Genomic DNA, 22,678 nt, shown 5'->3' on the forward strand with positions numbered 1-22,678 from the left:
TTACCTCGAAACCGGTCCGGTCCTCGGATGCTTGATTCCGTTCTGGGAAGGACATGGCTTTTGTAGTTCGGACTGGACTGTTCCCATGGGGCAACAGGGTCAGAGCTGATTTGCATATCGCCATTGTCTAACCCAGGGTGGTGTGGAGTGCAAAAAAACAATGGATTTGGGCCCAGATCTTTTGACTGGGGGAGTGTGTGACATTGATCCACATTCGGTCCATCACTTGTTGTTTTTGCAGTTGCCGCCCTAAGTGCGCTGGGGATGCCCAGACGTGGGTCCCAGGCACTCCACACCACTTGGAGTCAAGCTAGCCGGGCTGATGAGAGGTGTTACCTCGAAACCGGTCCGGTCCTCGGATGCTTGATTCCGTTCTGGGAAGGACATGGCTTTTGTAGTTCGGACTGGACTGTTCCCATGGGGAAACAGGGTCAGAGCTGATTTGCATATCGCCATTGTCTAACCCAGGGTGGTGTGGAGTGCAAAAAAACGATGGATTTGGGCCCAGATCTTTTGACTGGGGGAGTGTGTGACATTGATCCACATTCGGTCCATCACTTGTTGTTTTTGAAGTTGCAGCCCTAAGTGCGCTGGGGATGCCCAGACGTGGGTCCCAGGCACTCCCCACCACTTAGAGTCAAGCTAGCCGGGCTGATGAGAGGTGTTACCTCGAAACCGGTCCGGTCCTCGGATGCTTGATTCCGTTCTGGGAAGGACATGGCTTTTGTAGTTCGGACTGGACTGTTCCCATGGGGCAACAGGGTCAGAGCTGATTTGCATATCGCCATTGTCTAACCCAGGGTGGTGTGGAGTGCAAAAAAACGATGGATTTGGGCCCAGATCTTTTGACTGGGGGAGTGTGTGACATTGATCCACATTCGGTCCATCACTTGTTGTTTTTGCAGTTGCCGCCCTAAGTGCGCTGGGGATGCCCAGACGTGGGTCCCAGGCACTCCACACCACTTGGAGTCAAGCTAGCCGGGCTGATGAGAGGTGTTACCTCGAAACCGGTCCGGTCCTCGGATGCTTGATTCCGTTCTGGGAAGGACATGGCTTTTGTAGTTCGGACTGGACTGTTCCCATGGGGCAACAGGGTCAGAGCTGATTTGCATATCGCCATTGTCTAACCCAGGGTGGTGTGGAGTGCAAAAAAACGATGGATTTGGGCCCAGATCTTTTGACTGGGGGAGTGTGTGACATTGATCCACATTCGGTCCATCACTTGTTGTTTTTGCAGTTGCCGCCCTAAGTGCGCTGGGGATGCCCAGACGTGGATCCCAGGCACTCCACACCACTTGGAGTCAAGCTAGCCGGGCTGATGAGAGGTGTTACCTCGAAACCGGTCCGGTCCTCGGATGCTTGATTCCGTTCTGGGAAGGACATGGCTTTTGTAGTTCGGACTGGACTGTTCCCATGGGGCAACAGGGTCAGAGCTGATTTGCATATCGCCATTGTCTAACCCAGGGTGGTGTGGAGTGCAAAAATACGATGGATTTGGGCCCAGATCTTTTGACTGGGGGAGTGTGTGACATTGATCCACATTCGGTCCATCACTTGTTGTTTTTGCAGTTGCCGCCCTAAGTGCGCTGGGGATGCCCAGACGTGGATCCCAGGCACTCCACACCACTAGGAGTCAAGCTAGCCGGGCTGATGAGAGGTGTTACCTCGAAACCGGTCCGGTCCTCGGATGCTTGTTTCCGTTCTGGGAAGGACATGGCTTTTGTAGTTCGGACTGGACTGTTCCCATGGGGCAACAGGGTCAGAGCTGATTTGCATATCGTCATTGTCTAACCCAGGGTGGTGTGGAGTGCAAAAAAACGATGGATTTGGGCCCAGATCTTTTGACTGGGGGAGTGTGTGACATTGATCCACATTCGGTCCATCACTTGTTGTTTTTGCAGTTGCCGCCCTAAGTGCGCTGGGGATGCCCAGACGTGGGTCCCAGGCACTCCACACCACTTGGAGTCAAGCTAGCCGGGCTGATGAGAGGTGTTACCTCGAAACCGGTCTGGTCCTCGGATGCTTGATTCCGTTCTGGGAAGGACATGGCTTTTGCAGTTCGGACTGGACTGTTCCCATGGGGCAACAGGGTCAGAGCTGATTTGCATATCGCCATTGTCTAACCCAGGGTGGTGTGGAGTGCAAAAAAACGATGGATTTGGGCCCAGATCTTTTGACTGGGGGAGTGTGTGACATTGATCCACATTCGGTCCATCATTTGTTTTTGCAGTTGCCGCCCTAAGTGCGCTAGGGATGCCCAGACGTGGGTCCCAGGCACTCCACACCACTTGGAGTCAAGCTAGCCGGGCTGATGAGAGGTGTTACCTCGAAACCGGTCCGGTCCTCGGATGCTTGATTCCGTTCTGGGAAGGACATGGCTTTTGTAGTTCAGACTGGACTATTCCCATGGGGCAACAGGGTCAGAGCTGATTTGCATATCGCCATTGTCTAACCCAGGGTGGTGTGGAGTGCAAAAAAACGATGGATTTGGGCCCAGATCTTTTGACTGGGGGAGTGTGTGACATTGATCCACATTCGGTCCATCACTTGTTGTTTTTGCAGTTGCCGCCCTAAGTGCGCTGGAGATGCCCAGACGTGGGTCCCAGGCACTCCACACCACTTGGAGTCAAGCTAGCCGGGCTGATGAGAGGTGTTACCTCGAAACCGGTCCGGTCCTCGGATGCTTGATTCCGTTCTGGGAAGGACATGGCTTTTCGAGTTCGGACTGGACTGTTCCCATGGGGCAACAGGGTCAGAGCTGATTTGCATATCGCCATTGTCTAACCCAGGGTGGTGTGGAGTGCAAAAATACGATGGATTTGGGCCCAGATCTTTTGACTGGGGGAGTGTGTGACATTGATCCACATTCGGTCCATCACTTGTTGTTTTTGCAGTTGCCGCCCTAAGTGCGCTGGGGATGCCCAGACGTGGATCCCAGGCACTCCACACCACTATGAGTCAAGCTAGCCGGGCTGATGAGAGGTGTTACCTCTAAACCGGTCCGGTCCTCGGATGCTTGATTCCGTTCTGGGAAGGACATGGCTTTTGTAGTTCGGACTGGACTGTTCCCATGGGGCAACAGGGTCAGAGCTGATTTGCATATCGCCATTGTCTAACCCAGGGTGGTGTGGAGTGCAAAAAAACGATGGATTTGGGCCCAGATCTTTTGACTGGGGGAGTGTGTGACATTGATCCACATTCGGTCCATCACTTGTTGTTTTTGCAGTTGCCGCCCTAAGTGCGCTGGGGATGCCCAGACGTGGGTCCCAGGCACTCCACACCACTTGGAGTCAAGCTAGCCGGGCTGATGAGAGGTGTTACCTCGAAACCGGTCCGGTCCTCGGATGCTTGATTCCGTTCTGGGAAGGACATGGCTTTTGTAGTTCGGACTGGACTGTTCCCATGGGGCAACAGGGTCAGAGCTGATTTGCATATCGCCATTGTCTAACCCAGGGTGGTGTGGAGTGCAAAAAAACGATGGATTTTGGCTCAGATCTTTTGACTGGGGGAGTGTGTGACATTGATCCACATTCGGTCCATCACTTGTTGTTTTTGCAGTTGCCGCCCTAAGTGCGCTGGGGATGCCCAGACGTGGGTCCCAGGCACTCCACACCACTTGGAGTCAAGCTAGCCGGGCTGATGAGAGGTGTTACCTCGAAACCGGTCCGGTCCTCGGATGCTTGATTCCGTTCTGGGAAGGACATGGCTTTTGTAGTTCGGACTGGACTGTTCCCATGGGGCAACAGGGTCAGAGCTGATTTGCATATCGCCATTGTCTAACCCAGGGTGGTGTGGAGTGCAAAAAAACGATGGATTTGGGCCCAGATCTTTTGACTGGGGGAGTGTGTGACATTGATCCACATTCGGTCCATCACTTGTTGTTTTTGCAGTTGCCGCCCTAAGTGCGCTGGGGATGCCCAGACGTGGGTCCCAGGCACTCCACACCACTTGGAGTCAAGCTAGCCGGGCTGATGAGAGGTGTTACCTCGAAACCGGTCCGGTCCTCGGATGCTTGATTCCGTTCTGGGAAGGACATGGCTTTTGTAGTTCGGACTGGACTGTTCCCATGGGGCAACAGGGTCAGAGCTGATTAGCATATCGCCATTGTCTAACCCAGGGTGGTGTGGAGTGCAAAAAAACGATGGATTTGGGCCCAGATCTTTTGACTGGGGGAGTGTGTGACATTGATCCACATTCAGTCCATCACTTGTTGTTTTTGCAGTTGCCGCCCTAAGTGCGCTGGGGATGCCCAGACGTGGGTCCCAGGCACTCCACACCACTTGGAGTCAAGCTAGCCGGGCTGATGAGAGGTGTTACCTCGAAACCGGTCCGGTCCTCGGATGCTTGATTCCGTTCTGGGAAGGACATGGCTTTTGTAGTTCGGACTGGACTGTTCCTATGGGGCAACAGGGTCAGAGCTGATTTGCATATCGCCATTATCTAACCCAGGGTGGTGTGGAGTGCAAAAAAACGATGGATTTGGGCCCAGATCTTTTGACTGGGGGAGTGTGTGACATTGATCCACATTCGGTCCATCACTTGTTGTTTTTGCAGTTGCCGCCCTAAGTGCGCTGGGGATGCCCAGACGTGGGTCCCAGGCACTCCACACCACTTGGAGTCAAGCTAGCCGGGCTGATGAGAGGTGTTACCTCGAAACCGGTCCGGTCCTCGGATGCTTGATTCCGTTCTGGGAAGGACATGGCTTTTGTAGTTCGGACTGGACTGTTCCCATGGGGCAACAGGGTCAGAGCTGATTTGCATATCGCCATTGTCTAACCCAGGGTGGTGTGGAGTGCAAAAAAACGATGGATTTGGGCCCAGATCTTTTGACTGGGGGAGTGTGTGACATTGATCCACATTCGGTCCATCACTTGTTGTTTTTGCAGTTGCCGCCCTAAGTGCGCTGGGGATGCCCAGACGTGGGTCCCAGGCACTCCACACCACTTGGAGTCAAGCTAGCCGGGCTGATGAGAGGTGTTACCTCGAAACCGGTCCGGTCCTCGGATGCTTGATTTTGTTCTGGGAAGGACATGGCTTCTGTAGTTCGGACTGGACTGTTCCCATGGGGCAACAGGGTCAGAGCTGATTTGCATATCGCCATTGTCTAACCCAGGGTGGTGTGGAGTGCAAAAAAACGATGGATTTTGGCTCAGATCTTTTGACTGGGGGAGTGTGTGACATTGATCCACATTCGGTCCATCACTTGTTGTTTTTGCAGTTGCCGCCCTAAGTGCGCTGGGGATGCCCAGACGTGGGTCCCAGGCACTCCACACCACTTGGAGTCAAGCTAGCCGGGCTGATGAGAGGTGTTACCTCGAAACCGGTCCGGTCCTCGGATGCTTGATTCCGTTCTGGAAAGGACATGGCTTTTGTAGTTCGGACTGGACTGTTCCCATGGGGCAACAGGGTCAGAGCTGATTTGCATATCGCCATTGTCTAACCCAGGGTGGTGTGGAGTGCAAAAAAACGATGGATTTGGGCCCAGATCTTTTGACTGGGGGAGTGTGTGACATTGATCCACATTCGGTCCATCACTTGTTGTTTTTGCAGTTGCCGCCCTAAGTGCGCTGGGGATGCCCAGACGTGGGTCCCAGGCACTCCACACCACTTGGAGTCAAGCTAGCCGGGCTGATGAGAGGTGTTACCTCGAAACCGGTCCGGTCCTCGGATGCTTGATTCCGTTCTGGGAAGGACATGGCTTTTGTAGTTCGGACTGGACTGTTCCCATGGGGCAGCAGGGTCAGAGCTGATTTGCATATCGCCATTGTCTAACCCAGGGTGGTGTGGAGTGCAAAAAAACAATGGATTTGGGCCCAGATCTTTTGACTGGGGGAGTGTGTGACATTGATCCACATTCGGTCCATCACTTGTTGTTTTTGCAGTTGCCGCCCTAAGTGCGCTGGGGATGCCCAGACGTGGGTCCCAGGCACTCCACACCACTTGGAGTCAAGCTAGCCGGGCTGATGAGAGGTGCTACCTCGAAACCGGTCCGGTCCTCGGATGCTTGATTCCGTTCTGGGAAGGACATGGCTTTTGTAGTTCGGACTGGACTGTTCCCATGGGGCAACAGGGTCAGAGCTGATTTGCATATCGCCATTGTCTAACCCAGCATGGTGTGGAGTGCAAACAAACGATGGATTTGGGCCCAGATCTTTTGACTGGGGGAGTGTGTGACATTGATCCACATTCGGTCCATCACTTGTTGTTTTTGCAGTGCTAGTGGATATCAGCATGTCCAAGTGTGGTTACAGCTGGCTCTAAATCAAAGAATAGCTTCGATGGTCAGTAAATCCCAAAAGAAAGGAAGCAAAAATGAGACCTTGAGCGGCGATATATTGAACTCGAAAGTCATACTCTTTGCTAAGTAAAGCACAAGGTGACAATTTGGAGTTCTTGACACACTGAGCAACTGGCAGAAGATTTGTTACATTTGCAGCACAAAGTTTTGATGTATTCTTTTTCTTCTCGTTCACTCCAGTGCCAACTATTCTTTGCTCTAATTGGGCATTGGCACATATCGTGCTGAGTTTCTTCAACTTTATTTTTTCTAGGACCAGCATTTGGGTAACTATGTGTGCTTTATTTGCTGGGCACCTCAAAGAGAAATAATGAACAGTTGCCACCCCGAAAGATAGATATGGGATTGTTAGACGCAAGTCCAATGTTTAGTAAAGGAAACGTGAGCATGACATTGTAAGACAATGAAAGCATAAACATCAGAAACCCATGAGCACTACTTCATTTGTGTAGGTGATTGCGAGTGGCATCCCTGGCACTCATGTTTGGAGACAATACCCCAGATGCATCAAGCATCCATTTTGCGATTCCTTATTAGCGAAAAATAAGTATTCGCTAATAAAGAATTGCAAAATGCCATGCATGAAGAACTCGCTTAAAAAATAGCGATTTCTTAAAATTCCTTAATTGTGACTCGCAATTGCGACTCGCAAATTGCGAGTCGCAATTAAGGAATACCTCCCCATTCATTCCTATGGGCATAGAGGCCCATAGGAATGAATGGGAAGACAGTCTCAATTTGTGATTCTCAATTAGAGAATCGCAAATTGAGATTGCAATTTCAAGGGTGCAAGGGTGTCAAAAGGACACCTTGTTGCACCCCTGAAATCTGCATATGGGTACATTTTGCACACACATGCCGTAAGGGCATGTCTGTGTGTAAAATGGAACTTTGAAAAAATGCACTTTAGTGCATTTTTCAAAGTTTTTGCAAATTACCATGAAGTTCAACTTCATGGTGATTTGCGCCCCCTATTAGCGAAATCGCTAATTTTTTAACTTTAATGCATTGCATTTAAGGAATCTCAATTTGAGATTCCTTAAGTGCAATAGCAATTTAAGTTATCGCAAATTTGCGATTTCTTAACTTGCGATTTTTGCATTTGGGATGATGCATCCCAAATGCAAAAATACCGGAATCTGCCCCTTTGCGAGCAAATTCTAGCTTGATGCATCTGTGCCTATGACTCTTTTTTCAGCTCAGACTTTGACCTAGAGCAAAAGAGAGCAATGAGCAATAGTGGGATTTGTGAGTGGTGAGATCAAAAGGTTTGGACCAAGATGCAGACACAGATGACTTGCACAATGTAAGGAAGCCACAGAGTGGGGTAGGGCATGGGTTGATTTATATACTACAGCGAGGAACTGGGCAAAGGGCTTGTAATGGGTATCAGTCGGCAGAGAGGAATCTGAGAAGATTAAACAATGAATCATTTTTTCTAAATTGAGAGAAACTTTGAAAGGGTCTCCAAAAGACGATGATGCTGTTCTCTTGCTTGCTGAGAACTGTGTTAATCAGGTCGTGAAAGAGTGAAATATAATGTAAGGCTATTTTGCGGAGGCTGAAAAGGTGGTAAGCAGAGAAAAGGACTGTGTCAATAAAGTTGCAGAACCTTGCTTCGCTGATCAGCTGTTCCTCGAGGATGCGGGTGAAAGGGGAAGGGATAACTAAATGGGTGGTGAAGAGATGTAAAGGGTTTAGGACGATGCATTCTTGAATGAATTATATTGTGGTCTGGTTGTGTATTACAAAGCATGTAGCTGTGCGGTATGGAGCGATACAAAGGCTAAGCTGGGAGTAAGTTTGTGAGAGCAAAGAAGGACCAAAATATGTTATTGTCTTCTGCAAACCGATTGAAAGAGAATACAAACTATAAGAAGGCGATGCCTAAATGGGCTATGTAATAAGAAAATGTCGTGCACAGTTTATTGGATAGAGCCTTTTTGAATTCTGACTGATACCCATGGGTATATGGGTAGACCAGGAGGCACAGCAGGATTTTCTGGCATGGGTTAAGAAGAGCTAGGAGAATAAATACAAATGAGTTCCATGCTTGAAATAGTTACTGACTGAGGAGACATTATTGTGGTGAAGTTGGGCATATGCATGGAGCCTCGTTGGAGTGCATTTGGTGAAGGTGCCAGTCTAGTACTTGCAGAGTTCTCTGAGGCTAAGGCACTCAGTGAGACTGAAAATATTTGTCTTTCACGGCTTTTCTCAAAGAAGCAATGGGGTGAGACTAACTGGTATTTGGGGAGGGCAGTCTGACTGATTTGTAAAGGGTAGGCAGGTAAAGCACTGCTTTATTAGGAGTGGGATGACAATTCTAGTTAAGAAGCAGGGAGTAGAAAAGGATCGACATGCTTAATGTGTGACATAGCAGAGGAGAGAGTTTTAATGGTTTAAGAGGCAGAAGGACCAGCATGAATGTAGGAATGTGGATATGAGGTGTATGGGGCCCAGTTCAGCTGTTGAGGTGGGAGGAAAGGTTGGGAATGATAACTAGAATGAGAGATGACTTTCAATGGATAAATGAAGGTTTGAGGGGAGAGGAGGGAGAATGCGAGGGTGATGCCCTGATCATTTGGATATGGTTGATAATAAATGAGTCAAGTGTTCTGCAGTAAGACACGATTGCATGATAGATGTATATGGTCATGGTGTTTGTAGCTTTGAGGTCTGTACCACTTCGCTCACCTTTGTCTTTTAACACAGTCATTTTACCTTAGTTTGGTTTGCTTCTACTACACTTTTCCCCCAAGAGGACATCCATTTGCCAATCTGCTTATCTGACCTCAATACCTTGATTTACTTGCAAGTGTGGTTTAATGTTTTATATATTTTACAGTATTTCATCTAATTTGCAATAGGTGCTGCTATTCCATGACCAAAACTATGGCATTCATTATGAATACACCATCCCAGTAAACCTTTCAGAGGAGATGCAGAAGGAGCCTGAAAAGCAGCAGGAATCTCTGTACATATGGACGCACAGCGGTTGGGAAGGATGCAGTGTGCAGTGTGGAGGAGGTAGGAAAATCAGTCCGATTAGTACCTGGTGATTACAAAAGCAGCAGAAGACGACCCCACTCTGTATAGGAATACATCGTGTATAACAGTGCTTGAGTATAGAAACTACAGATTTACCTATGGTAGGGAACGTGACAATTGATGTATATGCATATTGCATCTTTTTTCCCCACAATTTTCACTAGAATTGCCATAAATGCAAATGTAACGATGGGTATAAAGTCAACATCTGCCACATGACAGCCAACCCGAAAAAAACACCCAGAGCCTTTCTAAAAATCATTTCAAATCACAGACACATTAAAACCTACCTTCCAATGGCCACCCAGAATCTTTTCCATATAGGAGCATCTGAAAAATCAATCAAACCCACAGCCAGTGTGAACACTGAACAAATAATATTCACTGCAAAAATCTTAATGTTTGCACATTGTAACTAGTCTAAAAATCTTCTAAAGCACAATCTGCCCAACTATATCCCAAACTATACAGTCAGACCAAGAACTTGCCAAACCCAAATGAGCCTTATTGCTGGAGCCTCTTCTTGGGTATCTGAGGGTCTTCCAGCAAGTGGGGGCTTCTGCCACATTGTTGCCCAAGAGTGACTGGTGGGTGTTGACTTTCAATGGAAGTATCCAACCGGCATAGTTCTCAGGTGTATGGGGAAATATTAGTATGGAGTTTACTATGCTGGGTTCCCGCCCCCTCACAGCACGAATGTTGTGCAGCAGATTGATAGTATTAAACCAGAGCTGTCCGAGCACACACTGAGCACATTTGGACAAACCTTTTGCTGGTCTTTGTGTGGGTGGTGTATGTGGGAGGCAGTGGATGGTCTCAGAGAGTCTCTCTACTGGGCAGTCTCTGGGGACCCCATTCACCTTCAAGAAGGAGGCACAGAGACTACGCCTCCAAGCAGCTGACACCTGTCTCCTGTATTAGTCAGTCACATTTCCGCTTCTTTCTACAAAGCGCTTTAAAGTAATGAGAGAGTGATGGGAGTCCAAAACCGGTTTACCCCAATGGAGAGGGAATACTTTTTGTATTCTCTGTCCATCAAGACATTTAGGTCCACATTTCACACAGCGCAGCATCCAAATTTGCTGTGTTGCACTGCATGAAGAGAAAAACAGAGCAGTGACATAGCTACAAATATTGCCCTGCTGCTGGTAACATCCCGTGTGCTGGAGCACCAAAAGGCTGCCATGAATGACACAAATCTTTGCGCCATGGCGCAGAGGACGTGTGCAAATCCGTACATTGCAAAAGATGCATACACTTCCAGTACAACCCCCTCTGCGGAGAAACTGCAGAAGAGTCAGACGCATTAGTTGTGTGCTGTGCACGGCAGCATATGTAATGCAATGATTTCTGGAGGAAATCTACACGTTTCCCCTTGTTTGCACCTGCTTCCACTAAGTGTTGGTTTTTGGTGCAAAGTTCAGACAATCTGTCTTAGTTTCTCAGGCTCTACGTCAAAACCTATTGTTGTTTGCTCTGATCCTCTTCAGTAGTCCTATTGATAGAAAGTGGGGAAAAGTGGATTTGGCACTGTGATATGGCCATCTTTCAAAAAAACAAAAAATCTTTTTGTATTGAATAGAAAATCGCTGCAGCTGCTGTGTTACTTTGTGTCACTTAAGATTATGCTAATGCTGATGCAAAGGCTTTTTAAAATGAACCTTAATGGTTTGAAAACGAAACCACTGTCTTCCTAGGTCGTTGCTGATTATAATTCACAGGGCCCATTGAAAGCAAAAACCTGCCGAACTGAAGATTTAAAGAAAGGGGAAACTGTTAATTCCAACAAACTATAGGCAACTGGAAAAATTACTTCTAATTCACAAAAAAAACATATTTAAAAAATCTTAAAACCAATTGCAATCCACGCGGATCCTTTGAAATCATTGAAATTCTATTGAACCAGCCCTATTTGATAGACAACCTATTAAGTCGGTGCTAACAACAGTCCTCCACAAAACAAATGACAACGGGAAATCAATTAAACCAGTACCAGAGCACAGGTAATATATGCAACCCAAGCCACAGAATATGTAACCGATACAACTAATGACACAACCATCAGCTGTACCAAACTTACATTTCAGACAACCTATAATACCAGTACTAGACACAGATGACCTACAAAGCCAATTACAAACAAAACGTAACATATGAGTTCACTCCCAAATAACAACCAAAAGCTAAAAAAGGTTTTTGACATTTTACATAATAGCTCTAGTCCGGAGTGCCTGAGCCAGGCAGTAAGTTCCTCACAGGAGCTCTGTGACAAACTTTCTGATTGATACATCTGCCAGTGGATTCCTCACCTTGTGAATATTCCCCTGCGTCAGCAACGTTCGGGAAATTCTTTTGTAGCACGCCGGTGTGGACGACGTCACAGGAGCACGGCATCGCGCGTGACTCCAGCTGTCGTCACCGACTCCTTATTAGGCCCACGTCGGCGTGATGACATCAGTGCCCTTTTTTCTGCGTCGTCGACGCTAACGGTTTCTTGGGATCTCTTGTGTTACCGATAGTGACTTTGTTGCTATTTGTGTGTTTCTGTATCTTTTTCGAGTTGCTGTCTTCCGCCGAAGATGTCGTCGAAGAAGACAGGGTTTAAGCAGTGCGGATCGTGTCCCAGGATGATGTCCATAACCGATTCTCATGGTGATTGCTTGTGGTGTCTGGGCTCGGACCACGATGTCGAAGGCTGTCGATCCTGTTCTAAAATGAACCCGAAGGCTCTGCGTGAACGAGAAGCTAAACTCCTTCTGGCCAAGGTAAAAGGAAAGGATGCCAAGAGGTCTTCGAGGTAAAGATCAAGACGCTCGAGGTCGAAGTCGAAGACGAGGTCGAGGTCCCGATCGGAGTCGGCGTCGAAGTTGGCTTCAGGACATGCTTCGGGTTCCTCGAAGAAAAAACATAAGAGGAAGAACCATAGCTCGAGGCACAATACCGGCAGGGAGTCGGACTCAAAGAAGAGGTCTTCTTCTCGAAAACATCGTAAGGAGTTTTTGTCTCCCACACCATCTCGTGAGCTTGTAGGTGAAGCTTCACCTTTACCGTCCCGAGAGCCATCTCTGGATCCAGGACCGGTTCCGTCTCTGGATCCGTGTCAGTCTTCAGCACATGAGGAAGAAGACGTTAAGGATCCTCAGGCTTCAGCGACTCCGGTGCATCATCCAGAGGAACAGAAGGGTCAAGAAGAAACGATTCCGGTGCAGCCTCCTTTGGAGCAGCCAGTGGGTTCGTACCCTCCGTTTCCTGGTCCTGGTCAGGACCCCTAGCATTTCCTTAATGCTATGTATGGCGTGTATGCGAGAGCAATGTACCCCACTGGTGCACCGGCTGGTCCCATGGGTCCATTGTCGTACAACTTGGGTGTCCCCCAAGCTTACGCTCCGGCGCCTTTTCTGCCATTCATGCCGCGCCATATACACCTTGGCTTGGTTCGGCGCCGCCGAGGTCATCGACTCCACACATGGCTTCGTCGGCTCCGGAGCGACCTTGGGATCGGAATCGAGGTTGGACGCTGGTTCCAACTTCTCATCCTCAGGCTGTTCCAGCTCCTCACTCGACGCCGGCCCCGACTCCGTCTGAGTCGTTACCGGATCCGACGACTTCGGTTCGGTTGGAGTGGTCGAGGCATAGAGCTCAGCGTCTCATGGAAGAGAAGGAATATGAGGATCCTGAAGTGGAGGAAGGCGAAATCAGGAACAGGAGGATTATTTTGAGGAGCTGCATAGTGCAAGTGGTTTGGAAGTTTCGCCGGAATGGGGGTTGCCCGCAGTTTCTGATGCACCCTCTAAGGATGTGGCTCCCTACCATGTTGTTATTAAGAAGGCTGCAGAACTGCTGAACGTGACTTTGCCTTCTGTAGAGTTTAAATCTAACATCCTTACTGAGGTTCTACATTCACCTTCTTCTGTTGTTGAGCCGACTCTCCCGTTCACTGAGGCTCTTACTGAACCAATATTGCATGTCTTGAAAAGGCCTCTGACTGCTCCTGCGGTGTCTAGAACAGTGGCGAGATGCTATAGGGTGGCACCTGGTGACCCTGAGTTCTTGACTTCCCATCCTTCGCCAGAAAGTCTGGTGGTTCAGACGGCTTGTTCAAAGAGGTCGGCAGGTGCTTTTCCCCAGGTTCCAGGGGATAAGGACTCAAAAAGGTTGGATCAGAATGCTAAGAAGGTATTCTCGTCAAGTAGCATGGCCATGAAATCGACAAATGCTACTTGTCTGCCGGGCAGATATGTATATGCTTTGATGGACACGGTTAAGCAGTTATCATCTAAGCTTCCTGAGGAGGATAGGAAGAACTTCTTTGAGGTAGTGTCTGACACGCAAGCTGCGGCACGCCAGGTGATTCAAAGTGGCATGGACACGGCGGACTCTGTGGCTAGAATAATGGGACCTAGAAGGGCCACTTGGTTAAAGTTGTCCGAATTTTTTTGACTGATGTTCAGGCTGCTCTGTTGGATTTGCCTTTTGATGGCACTGGCCTTTTTAGAAAGAAGGCTGACGCTGCCTTAGAAAGGTTCAAAGATAGTAGGGCGACGGCAAGGTCTTTGGGCTTACAGACTAGAGGCTTTTCCACCGAGAAATTCAGGGGTTTTGGAAGGTCTACTTTTCGTTCCTGTAAGCAAAACCAACAGCAGCAGCAACAGCAGAATCCTTTGTACAAGTCCTACAGAGGTAGACAAAGGGGTCGTGCCCGTGGACGCCAAGCCTCCTCCTCCTCAACTTCCTCCTCTAATACCCACCCCCCACCTACAACAGCAAAGCAGCCCTAGATCCACCATTCTGGATCATACGGGTCCTGAAGGGGGTTGGCTTACTTATTTTCTGTGAGATTGGGAATCGGTTACATCAGATCTTTGGGTTCTCAATCTCGTAGAGAATGGGTATGCTCTTCCCTTTTCGGGAATTTCCCCCAAATTACCCTCCTTGTCAAGGTTATTGTTCGGAGGACCACCTGCTTCTCTTGCAGGAAGAAGTCCTGGCTCTTTTCAGAAAGGGTGCAATAGAGGTGGTTCCGGAGCAAGAAAGGGGTCAGGGATGCTACTCCCGGTATTTCCTGATCCCCAAGAAGGATGGCAGACTTCGTCCAATCCTGGACCTCAGGGTTTTGAACCTCTATCTCAAACAGGAGAAGTTCAAGATACTCACTCTTGCGCAGGTTCTTCAGGCGCTGATGGAAGAAGACTGGATGGTGTTGATCGACTTGCAGGATGCCTATTTTCACATTCCGATCCTGTAGTCGCACCGGAAGTATCTCCGTTTTACGGTGGGTCCGCAACACTACCAGTTTGCGGTCCTTCCGTTTGGACTTACTACTGCGCCTCGAGTCTTCACCAAGGTGATGGCTGTGGTGGCAGCGCATCTCAGAAGGTCTGGGATTCCAGTGTTCCCCTATCTGGACGACTGGCTGATCAAAGAAGAGTCGCCGGAGAAGGTGCTCCGTCATCTGCAACTCAGTTGTTGCGCAGGTTGGGTTTTTCGATAAATGTACCCAAGTCTCACCTTGTGCCCTCCCAGCGCAACCTGTTCATAGGTGCGGTACTGGACACCACTGTGTTTCGTTCATTCCTCCTCCTCAAAGGATTCGTGACATACAGGAAATTATACCTGTATTTCACAATGGAGTGGTCGTTCCAGTCCTGAAGGTCCTTTGTCTGCTCGGTCTTATGGCTTCTTACATTCTGTTGGTCAACCATGCACGCTGGCACATGAGGGCACTCCAGTGGTGCCTCCGCAGGCAATGGTATCAGCACAATGGAGATCTCAGGGAGTCAGTAAGGATCTCCAGAGAAACTGCGGCGGATCTGTCTTGGTAGGGCGTGGAAGGCAATCTGTCTCAAGGAACGCCTTTTCAACTGTCTCCATCTGTGGCCACAGTGATAACGGATGCATCCACTCTAGGGTGGGGTGCTCATCTGGGGGATCTGGAGGTCAAGGGTCTTTGGTCTCCAGAGGAAAGGTTGCTTCACATCAACCTTCTGGAATTGCGGGCCATACGTTTGGCACTCAAGGCCTTCCTCCCTTCCCTTCGCGGCCGATCGATTCAAGTCCTGGCGGACAACACCACCGCGATGTGGTATGTCAACAAGCAGGGAGGAATAGGGTTGTGGTGTCTCTGCAGAGAGGCTCTGCGTCTCTGGTCCTGGGTTCAGGACCATCAGATTTGTCTGATGGCAAATCATCTGGCCGGGGTTCTGACAGTCTCAGTCGGCAGTTCTAGGCCGACCACGAGTGGAGGCTTCACCCGGAGGTGGTTCGTCACGTCTTCCGGACATGGGGAACTCCTCAGGTGGACCTGTTTGCCACTCACGAAAATGCTCACTGCCCGTCATTCTGCAGTCTCCAGTTTCCGATGCAAGGAGCACTGGGGGACGTGTTTCAGTTGAGTTGGGACTCGCAACTCCTTTACGCATTTCCTCCCATACCCTTGATTCCTCGGGTTCTGAGGAAGATTCGCCAAGACCGGGCCCAAGTTATATTGATCGCCCCGGATTGGCCAAGAAGGGTGTGGTATACAGATATTCTCCACCTCTCCTCGTGCTCGCCGCTCCGTCTCCCTCACAGGGCAGACCTCCTCTCCCAGATGGAGGGGCAGGTTCTACACCCCCACCTCCAGACCTTACACCTTCATGCCTGGAGATTGAACGGGGCAACCTGAGTTCTTTTTCTCTCCCTCACGATATGGTGGATGTCATCTTATCAGCCAGGCGTGATTCCACCAAGTCCGTCTATTCTTATAGGTGGTCTAAATTTGTTGCTTGGTGTGGGGAGAAGTCCATTGACCCTTTAAGGGCTCGTTTGTCCAATATTCTTCAATTTGCACTTTCCTTAGCCCAGCAGGTTTTTGCGGTGGCTACTGTCAAAGGTTATTTGTCGGCTTTGTCGGCTTTTCTCTGTTTGCCGGATCAGCCGTCTCTGTTCAAATCTCCTGTGGTTTTAAGGTTTCTGAAGGGTCTCACTAATACATTTCTTCCTACTCCCTTTATTGTGCCTCAATGGGACTTAAATCTTGTCTAAATCCTACTTGATGGGTTCTCCCTTTGAACCCTTGCACAGGTGTCCCTTGAGACTTTTGTCTTTTAAAACGGTCTTCCTGGTCGCAATTACCTCGGCAAGGAGGGTAAGTGAGCTTCAAGCTCTTAGTTCAAAGCCCCAATTCTTGACCATTCATGCTGAAAGAATGGTACTCAGGACCCGCGCTGCTTTTCTGCCTAAGGTGGTAAATCCTTTCCATCTGGGGCAGTCCGTTACCCTCCCTACCTTTTATCCTCCCCCTTCCAAGGAGGAGGAGAGACTTCACCACTTGGACCCTAAGAGGGCGGTGAGCTTCTACCTGGACAGGACAAGAGAGTTCATGTTGGATGACCAGCTGTTCGTTGGATTTGCTGGCTGCAGGAAAGTAAGAGCTGTGCACAAGCACACACATTCAAGATGGATAATATTATGCATCAAGATCTGCTACTCCCTGGTGGGTAAGGACCCTCCTGAGGGTATAAGAGCTTACTCGACTAGAGCAAAGTCTGTTACTTCTGCTTTATCTAGAGGTGTACCTGTTGATGATATTTGCAGAGCTGCGACTTGGGCCTCCCTCCACACTTTCGCAAAGCATTACTGCTTGGATGCCAAGGTGAGGAGGGACGGCCACTTTGCGCGCTCTGTCCTTTAGGATTTTCTAGTATAGGAGAGTGGACACCCTCCTCCGGGAGTGGGGATTGCTGTGGGACTCTATTCACAAGGTGAGGAATCCACTGGCAGATGTATCTATCAGAAGAACAAGTTACTTACCTTCGGTAACGCTTTTTCTGGTAGATACAGTATCTGCCTGTGCATTCCTCACTGACCCACCCGCCTCCCCGTTGTCCACTCTACTATACCTGAGTTTATGTATTTTATGTATATTTATATTTGTATATATATTGGGTTTTTCATACCTTTGCTACGCACAATGTGTGCAGTTTTGAATTGTATGTACTATGTACACTGTATATATGTATATCTACTGTCATTGGTCCATCCGGGTGCCTCAAAGGCACGGAAAAAAGGGCAGAACTGATGTCATCACGCCGACGTAGGCCTAATAAGGAGTCGTGACGTCAGCCGGAGTCGCGCGCGATGCCGTGCTCCTGTGACGTTGTCCACGCCGGCGTGCTACAAAAGAATTTTCCAAACGTTACTGACGCAGGGGGATATTCACAAGGTGAGGAATCACAAGGTGAGGAATCCACAGGCAGATACTGTATCTACCAGAAAAAACGTTACCGAAGGTAAGTAACTTGTTCTTCTGATTTCTTTGATGACAAGATCGGAAAGATCCTTGAGACTATTAGTGTATCTCGTCTACTACATGATTCCAGATGTGAGGGTGCCTTCCCTATTAGTAAGGATACCCCTAGGTACGGGAATAAGTTTGAATGGTTTGAATCCCTAACGGAGAATCTCTTCTATAGCATTGCAATATCTACCTCCTCCGGCTCTCCTCTTGACCCTCTACCCCATAGGGTCTGGAAAGAGCTAACGGATGAACTTTTCCTCCCTCTTATGCAACTCTGCAATTAGTTACTCGAATCTGGCACTGTACTTCTATCCTGAAAGAAGGCGATAGTTACTCCTATACTAAAAAGTCCTTCCTGGATTCGGGAGTCCTCAGTAATTACAGACCAATATCTCTCATGTCTTATCCAGTTAAAAAAATTGGAACAATTTGTAAGCCGGAAAGTGTCTTAATTTGTGGAAGACAATCTCCTCCTTGCCAAATGCAATTTGGCTTTAGGCCGAATAATGACACAGAATCTGCTTTCCTATGGCACTCCTCACAATGCAGACTGACAACGGGCAATCAGCTTTTCTGGTCCTTTTAAATCTATCAGCGGCATTTGATACGGTGAACCGCAGTCCGCTTTTGGATTGACTTGCTTCGAGCAGAGTGTTTGGGACTGTGTACAATTGGATGCTTTCTTATTTATCTGAATGCTCTCCGGCAGTAGCTCTTTCCCCATACTGCTCCAACTTTAAGAATTTGCATCACAGAGTTCAACAAGGGTCAGCTTTCATTCTAGTCTTGTTTAACATCTGAGACCTCTGATCACTCACATTAAATCTCCTAATTTCAGAGTGGTGAACTATGCAGGTGAAAAACAACAAGTTCACTTTTCCTAGTCTTATGCTTTGAAAGAGGTTATCTTCTCTAGGATCCCTATTCTCTTGTGAGAGAGGGGGATTGATGTGATATATAGTCTTTAGCCAGGTTACCAAATGTACAACATATTCTTTCTATACATTGGATTTGTACAATCAAAAATGAGTCACATATAACTATACAAAGGAATAAAATGTTTGTCTATTTTATTTGTTTACCAGTACATTGCTTAAATCATAACAATTAAAAACACTTGATCATGATATTTATTAAAAACATTTACATTACATAATAAAACAAATTATTTGAAGTAAACTGTTTTTACACTAAATAATAAAACAAATTATTTGAAGCAAACTGTCGACGCGGCGTTTCGGTGTTCTAAATTATTGTCACCTTATTCAGGACAACGATTTCAAATATAAAAACATCTAAACAGAAAATATATTAACATTGAATTATTATGAAGCACTGGAACTTTTATATTAACAACCCTTTGCATGTTACATCCACCTATATATATGCACTATCCTCTTATTTTTTGACATTATTAGCCATTTGCTCATATGTCTTCCTCTTTATTTTAGCATCAAGAGACGTTCTTTACCCTTATTAATCATATCATCAACCCTAATTGGTCACATTTATCCTATCCAAGCTGCATAGCATCCTTTTTATACAACACAAATCTACATCATATATAAGGCAGGTGACACTCAATTAATTTTGTCACTAGACAGTAGCCAACCGGCGTCTGTCACTGCTTTTCATAACTGTATGAATGATGTATTCAGCTGGCCCAATCGTAATTCCCTTAAATTTAATGGGGAAAAAACAAGCTTTTGTATTGCTCCATATAAAACTCTGCAAAAAAAAATAGCAAATCCCGACTGCAATTTCTTCGAACATGTGGTGGCCTGTGCCTTCTGCTGTAGAGAGATCATCTTCCGAATCGGTCCGTAACCTAGGGGTTATATTTGATAATAGACTGTCCATGGAAACACTTGTGAATAAAGTTGCTGGCACATGTTTTTCACTACTTTGAGGTCTTTGGAAGATCCTCCCGCTGTTTCCACCTACAAATAACACACTAATTTTTCGAACAGAAGGTTGAATTACTGTAATGCTTTTCTGTTAGGAGCACCAGAGTTTCCTTTAAATTGACTGCACAGAGTCCAGGTCCAAGTTGGCCATAAACAGACCCAGGAGGTCATCTGCCTCCATGGCCTTGAAAGATCTACACTAGGTTCTGCTACGACAGTGTATAGATATTAAATCAGTCTGTATTGTTATTAAAGCCCTATAGGGAAGTGGATCACTACAAAAATGGGTTTGCCTTCTCCCCTGCTATCCTTGATTATAGCACTCCACTCCCAAACTTGGTGCAAGATATTAATGGGTGGAAATCAAGGATTATCAAAAGTAATCCCTACTGAAAACGGACTTAAACAGGGTTGTTTATTAGCACCACTGCTTTTCTCCGTATATATAGCAGATTTACCCGATTGCTTTGCTCAAGCCGGTGGAGATGCCCTAAATTTAGTACCCGTCCTTTTGCTTGTCTATTATATGCAGATGACATAGTAGGAATGGACTTAACCCCTATTGGGCTGAATAGAAAGTTGGCTCTCCTACAAAAATATACTGTGGGCCACTTCTTGAAAATAAACGTATCCAAAAGTAAAATTTTTATTCTAAAACGTTTTAAAAACAGAAAATCATATGATTTTAACTGGCAAATTGGTCCTGAAAGGCTGGAGGTAGTAGACTCTTACCTTTATTTAGGGAAACTCTTAACAAGCAGATTGAAAAATAAACCCCACATTTTACACTGCACTAGTAAAGCTATTTCACACGTCAACGGCTTGCACATTTTTTATAGCGCTATGGTTAGAAGACATTTTTTACATTTATTGACTGTTTTAAGGCAAAAATCCCTCCAACCCTGCTTTATGCGATAGAATCAATTTCTGTTAAAGATTGGAGTTTTTTGGACAAGGTTGAAGGTCAGATACTCCGATTTTTTTTTAATTTGAACACTTTAGTTCCAACTGCAGCAATTAGATTGGAATTTGTTTTGATAAGTTCCTATATTCAAGGCTTATCCAGGGTTTTACGATGGGGCCACCAGCTAAAACATAGCGAGCCAGATTCACTAAGAGGTGTTTTATGCCACGAAATCTTTGATGTTAAGGCAGGTAACTATACTTTTTACTGTGACTTTTCATTGGCACTAAAAACCTTTAGTATACAAGCAGCATCAGTGCTTACTCTTCCATTATCAGGATGTAAGTCTCTCTTAAAAACTCTGAGTGGCCGAATTAGTTGTGATAGAGATATTCAATCCTGAAACTCTAAAGAAAGACTAAAACTAATAATTAGGACAAATTCTCCGAGAACAGCACAAAAATATTTATTCTGGAATTTAGAACAAGGCATTTGACGCTTGCTTATTTTAGGACGCCTGAATCTCTTGCCTCTAAATGACCTTACAGCAAACTGGTCTCAGAACCTGAATAATGGGAAAATGTGTAATTTGTGTACACTGAGTAACCAGAATCTGGACCATGTTTTGTTTGTATGTCCAGCTTTGGCATCGAACCGTCATCGCTGGCTTCGTCCGATGTTTTTGCAAAATTCTGTTAAAAATGTAGCATCAGCTCGAGATTATCTCCTCTGTCCTAAAAATGAAGCAGTGTGCTTAAAACTATTTCATTAGTTTAAGGAATTTATGCATATATTTTAATTCTGTAATGACGTTCACACAAGATTGTGTAAAAAGTGTAGCATTAATTTGAGACTGCTAATTTTGGACAAAAACCGAAGCAGTGTGACTTAAACTTTTTTATTTCTTCTACCTTTTTAGCACACTTTATAAATAGATGGTTATTCTTTTAGCTAGGCTTTTAGCTAGCTTTTTCATTTGCAAAACATTAGCATCTTAGTTTTTATTAATTTGCTTCTTGTACATTTTTTAGTGAGCGGGCTGCTATTGTAATGCTTTAAGCACAGGTGTGAATATACCCATGTTTTTATTTCTTTGTCCCTAATTTTAAATTGATCCTCTAGATGAATTGGAACTTTAGCTCTTTTATTAAATGAATTGCCAGCTTTTATAATGCCCTATGTACATCTTAGGAGCTTGTGAGAGCGTGGGCTTGATATACAGGCGTGGAGGCTGCAATATAGGTTTGGAAATAGGTTTATTGATGTTAGGGGGAAAGGAAAATGGATGGGGATTTAGAGTTTCTTCTTCTTCCGAGGTATCCTGAGATGAGTCGGAGGAACCAAAGGTCTGCAAAGTTGTTCTCGTGCCCTCTAGGTCTTCTGGACTGGGTTGGTTACTCCGGAGGCTCATAGAAGGATGGAAATAAACAAAGGGGAACCATCAGAATGGAGCTCTCTTATAACAAAAATGGATTCCTTCACCACACACGTGTGTTTGTCAGGATAATTCAAAATGGCAAGTGGTCTTAGAAAGAGTATGGGGTTGTGAATTTTTAAGTGCCTAAAACAGTGGAGATTTGTGCACGATTTCAAACAATGTTCAGCAATGAGTATAGATACCTAGAGTAGGGTAGATTTTGTGTACCATCACTAGCATACTTCGCAAAACAGTGTGGCACATGCGAGTCTCCCAAGCTTCACTTGATGCCCAAGGTGCACTACCCTCCCACTGTGCTTACTCCCGCCCCCTCCCTCTGTGTCCCCGAGTCAGTTAACTCACCGACCCCGCCGTAACTCTCCTCCGAGTTACGGCCGCCTTCCAGCCTCCTCCGGACACCACCAGTCCTCCGACCAGCTTTCCTCTTCAGGGTCGTCAGGTCCGACGTGCTGGCCACCGGGTCCCGCGTCTTCTCTACCGGGTCCCGCGTCTTCTCCACCGGGTCCCGCGTCTTCTCCACCGGGTCCCGTGTCTTCCTCGCTGCGTCCCGCGTCTTCACTCGTCCTCGCCGTTTCCGCGTCTGCTCTCTCCCCTTTTACCTGCACCTGCGTGCAGTTTATTGGCTCGTGCCTCTCACTTCCGGGGTATGGGGGTTGGACTTCCGGGTTACGTGAGTGATCGGCATTCTCCTGTGAAGATACAGGAGAGTCATGTGGGCGTGGTCGTCCTCGGGAGGTTTCCGGACACCATGGTCGACCCTGCATGTTCCGGGTAAGTGTGGGGTCTTCCTCACAGAGCTGAA

The 22,678-nt window shown here is 47.0% G+C and overlaps 1 protein-coding gene across 2 annotated transcripts in view; it reads left to right on the plus strand.

Annotated features, from left to right (window-relative positions):
• The window catches only part of ADAMTS17 (ADAM metallopeptidase with thrombospondin type 1 motif 17), a 1,053,865-nt gene that overhangs the window by 791,367 nt on the left and 239,820 nt on the right, over positions 1–22,678 (plus strand). For both annotated transcript variants that reach the window (XM_086958065.1, XM_086958066.1), the window contains one exon: positions 9,169–9,328. In XM_086958065.1, the coding sequence (XP_086814191.1) occupies positions 9,169–9,328 (160 nt within the window). The remainder of the gene's footprint in view (positions 1–9,168; positions 9,329–22,678) is intronic.

This window comes from Lissotriton vulgaris, chromosome 2_1 (assembly GCF_964263255.1).
Source record: "Lissotriton vulgaris chromosome 2_1, aLisVul1.2, whole genome shotgun sequence".
NCBI lineage: Eukaryota > Metazoa > Chordata > Amphibia > Caudata > Salamandridae > Lissotriton > Lissotriton vulgaris.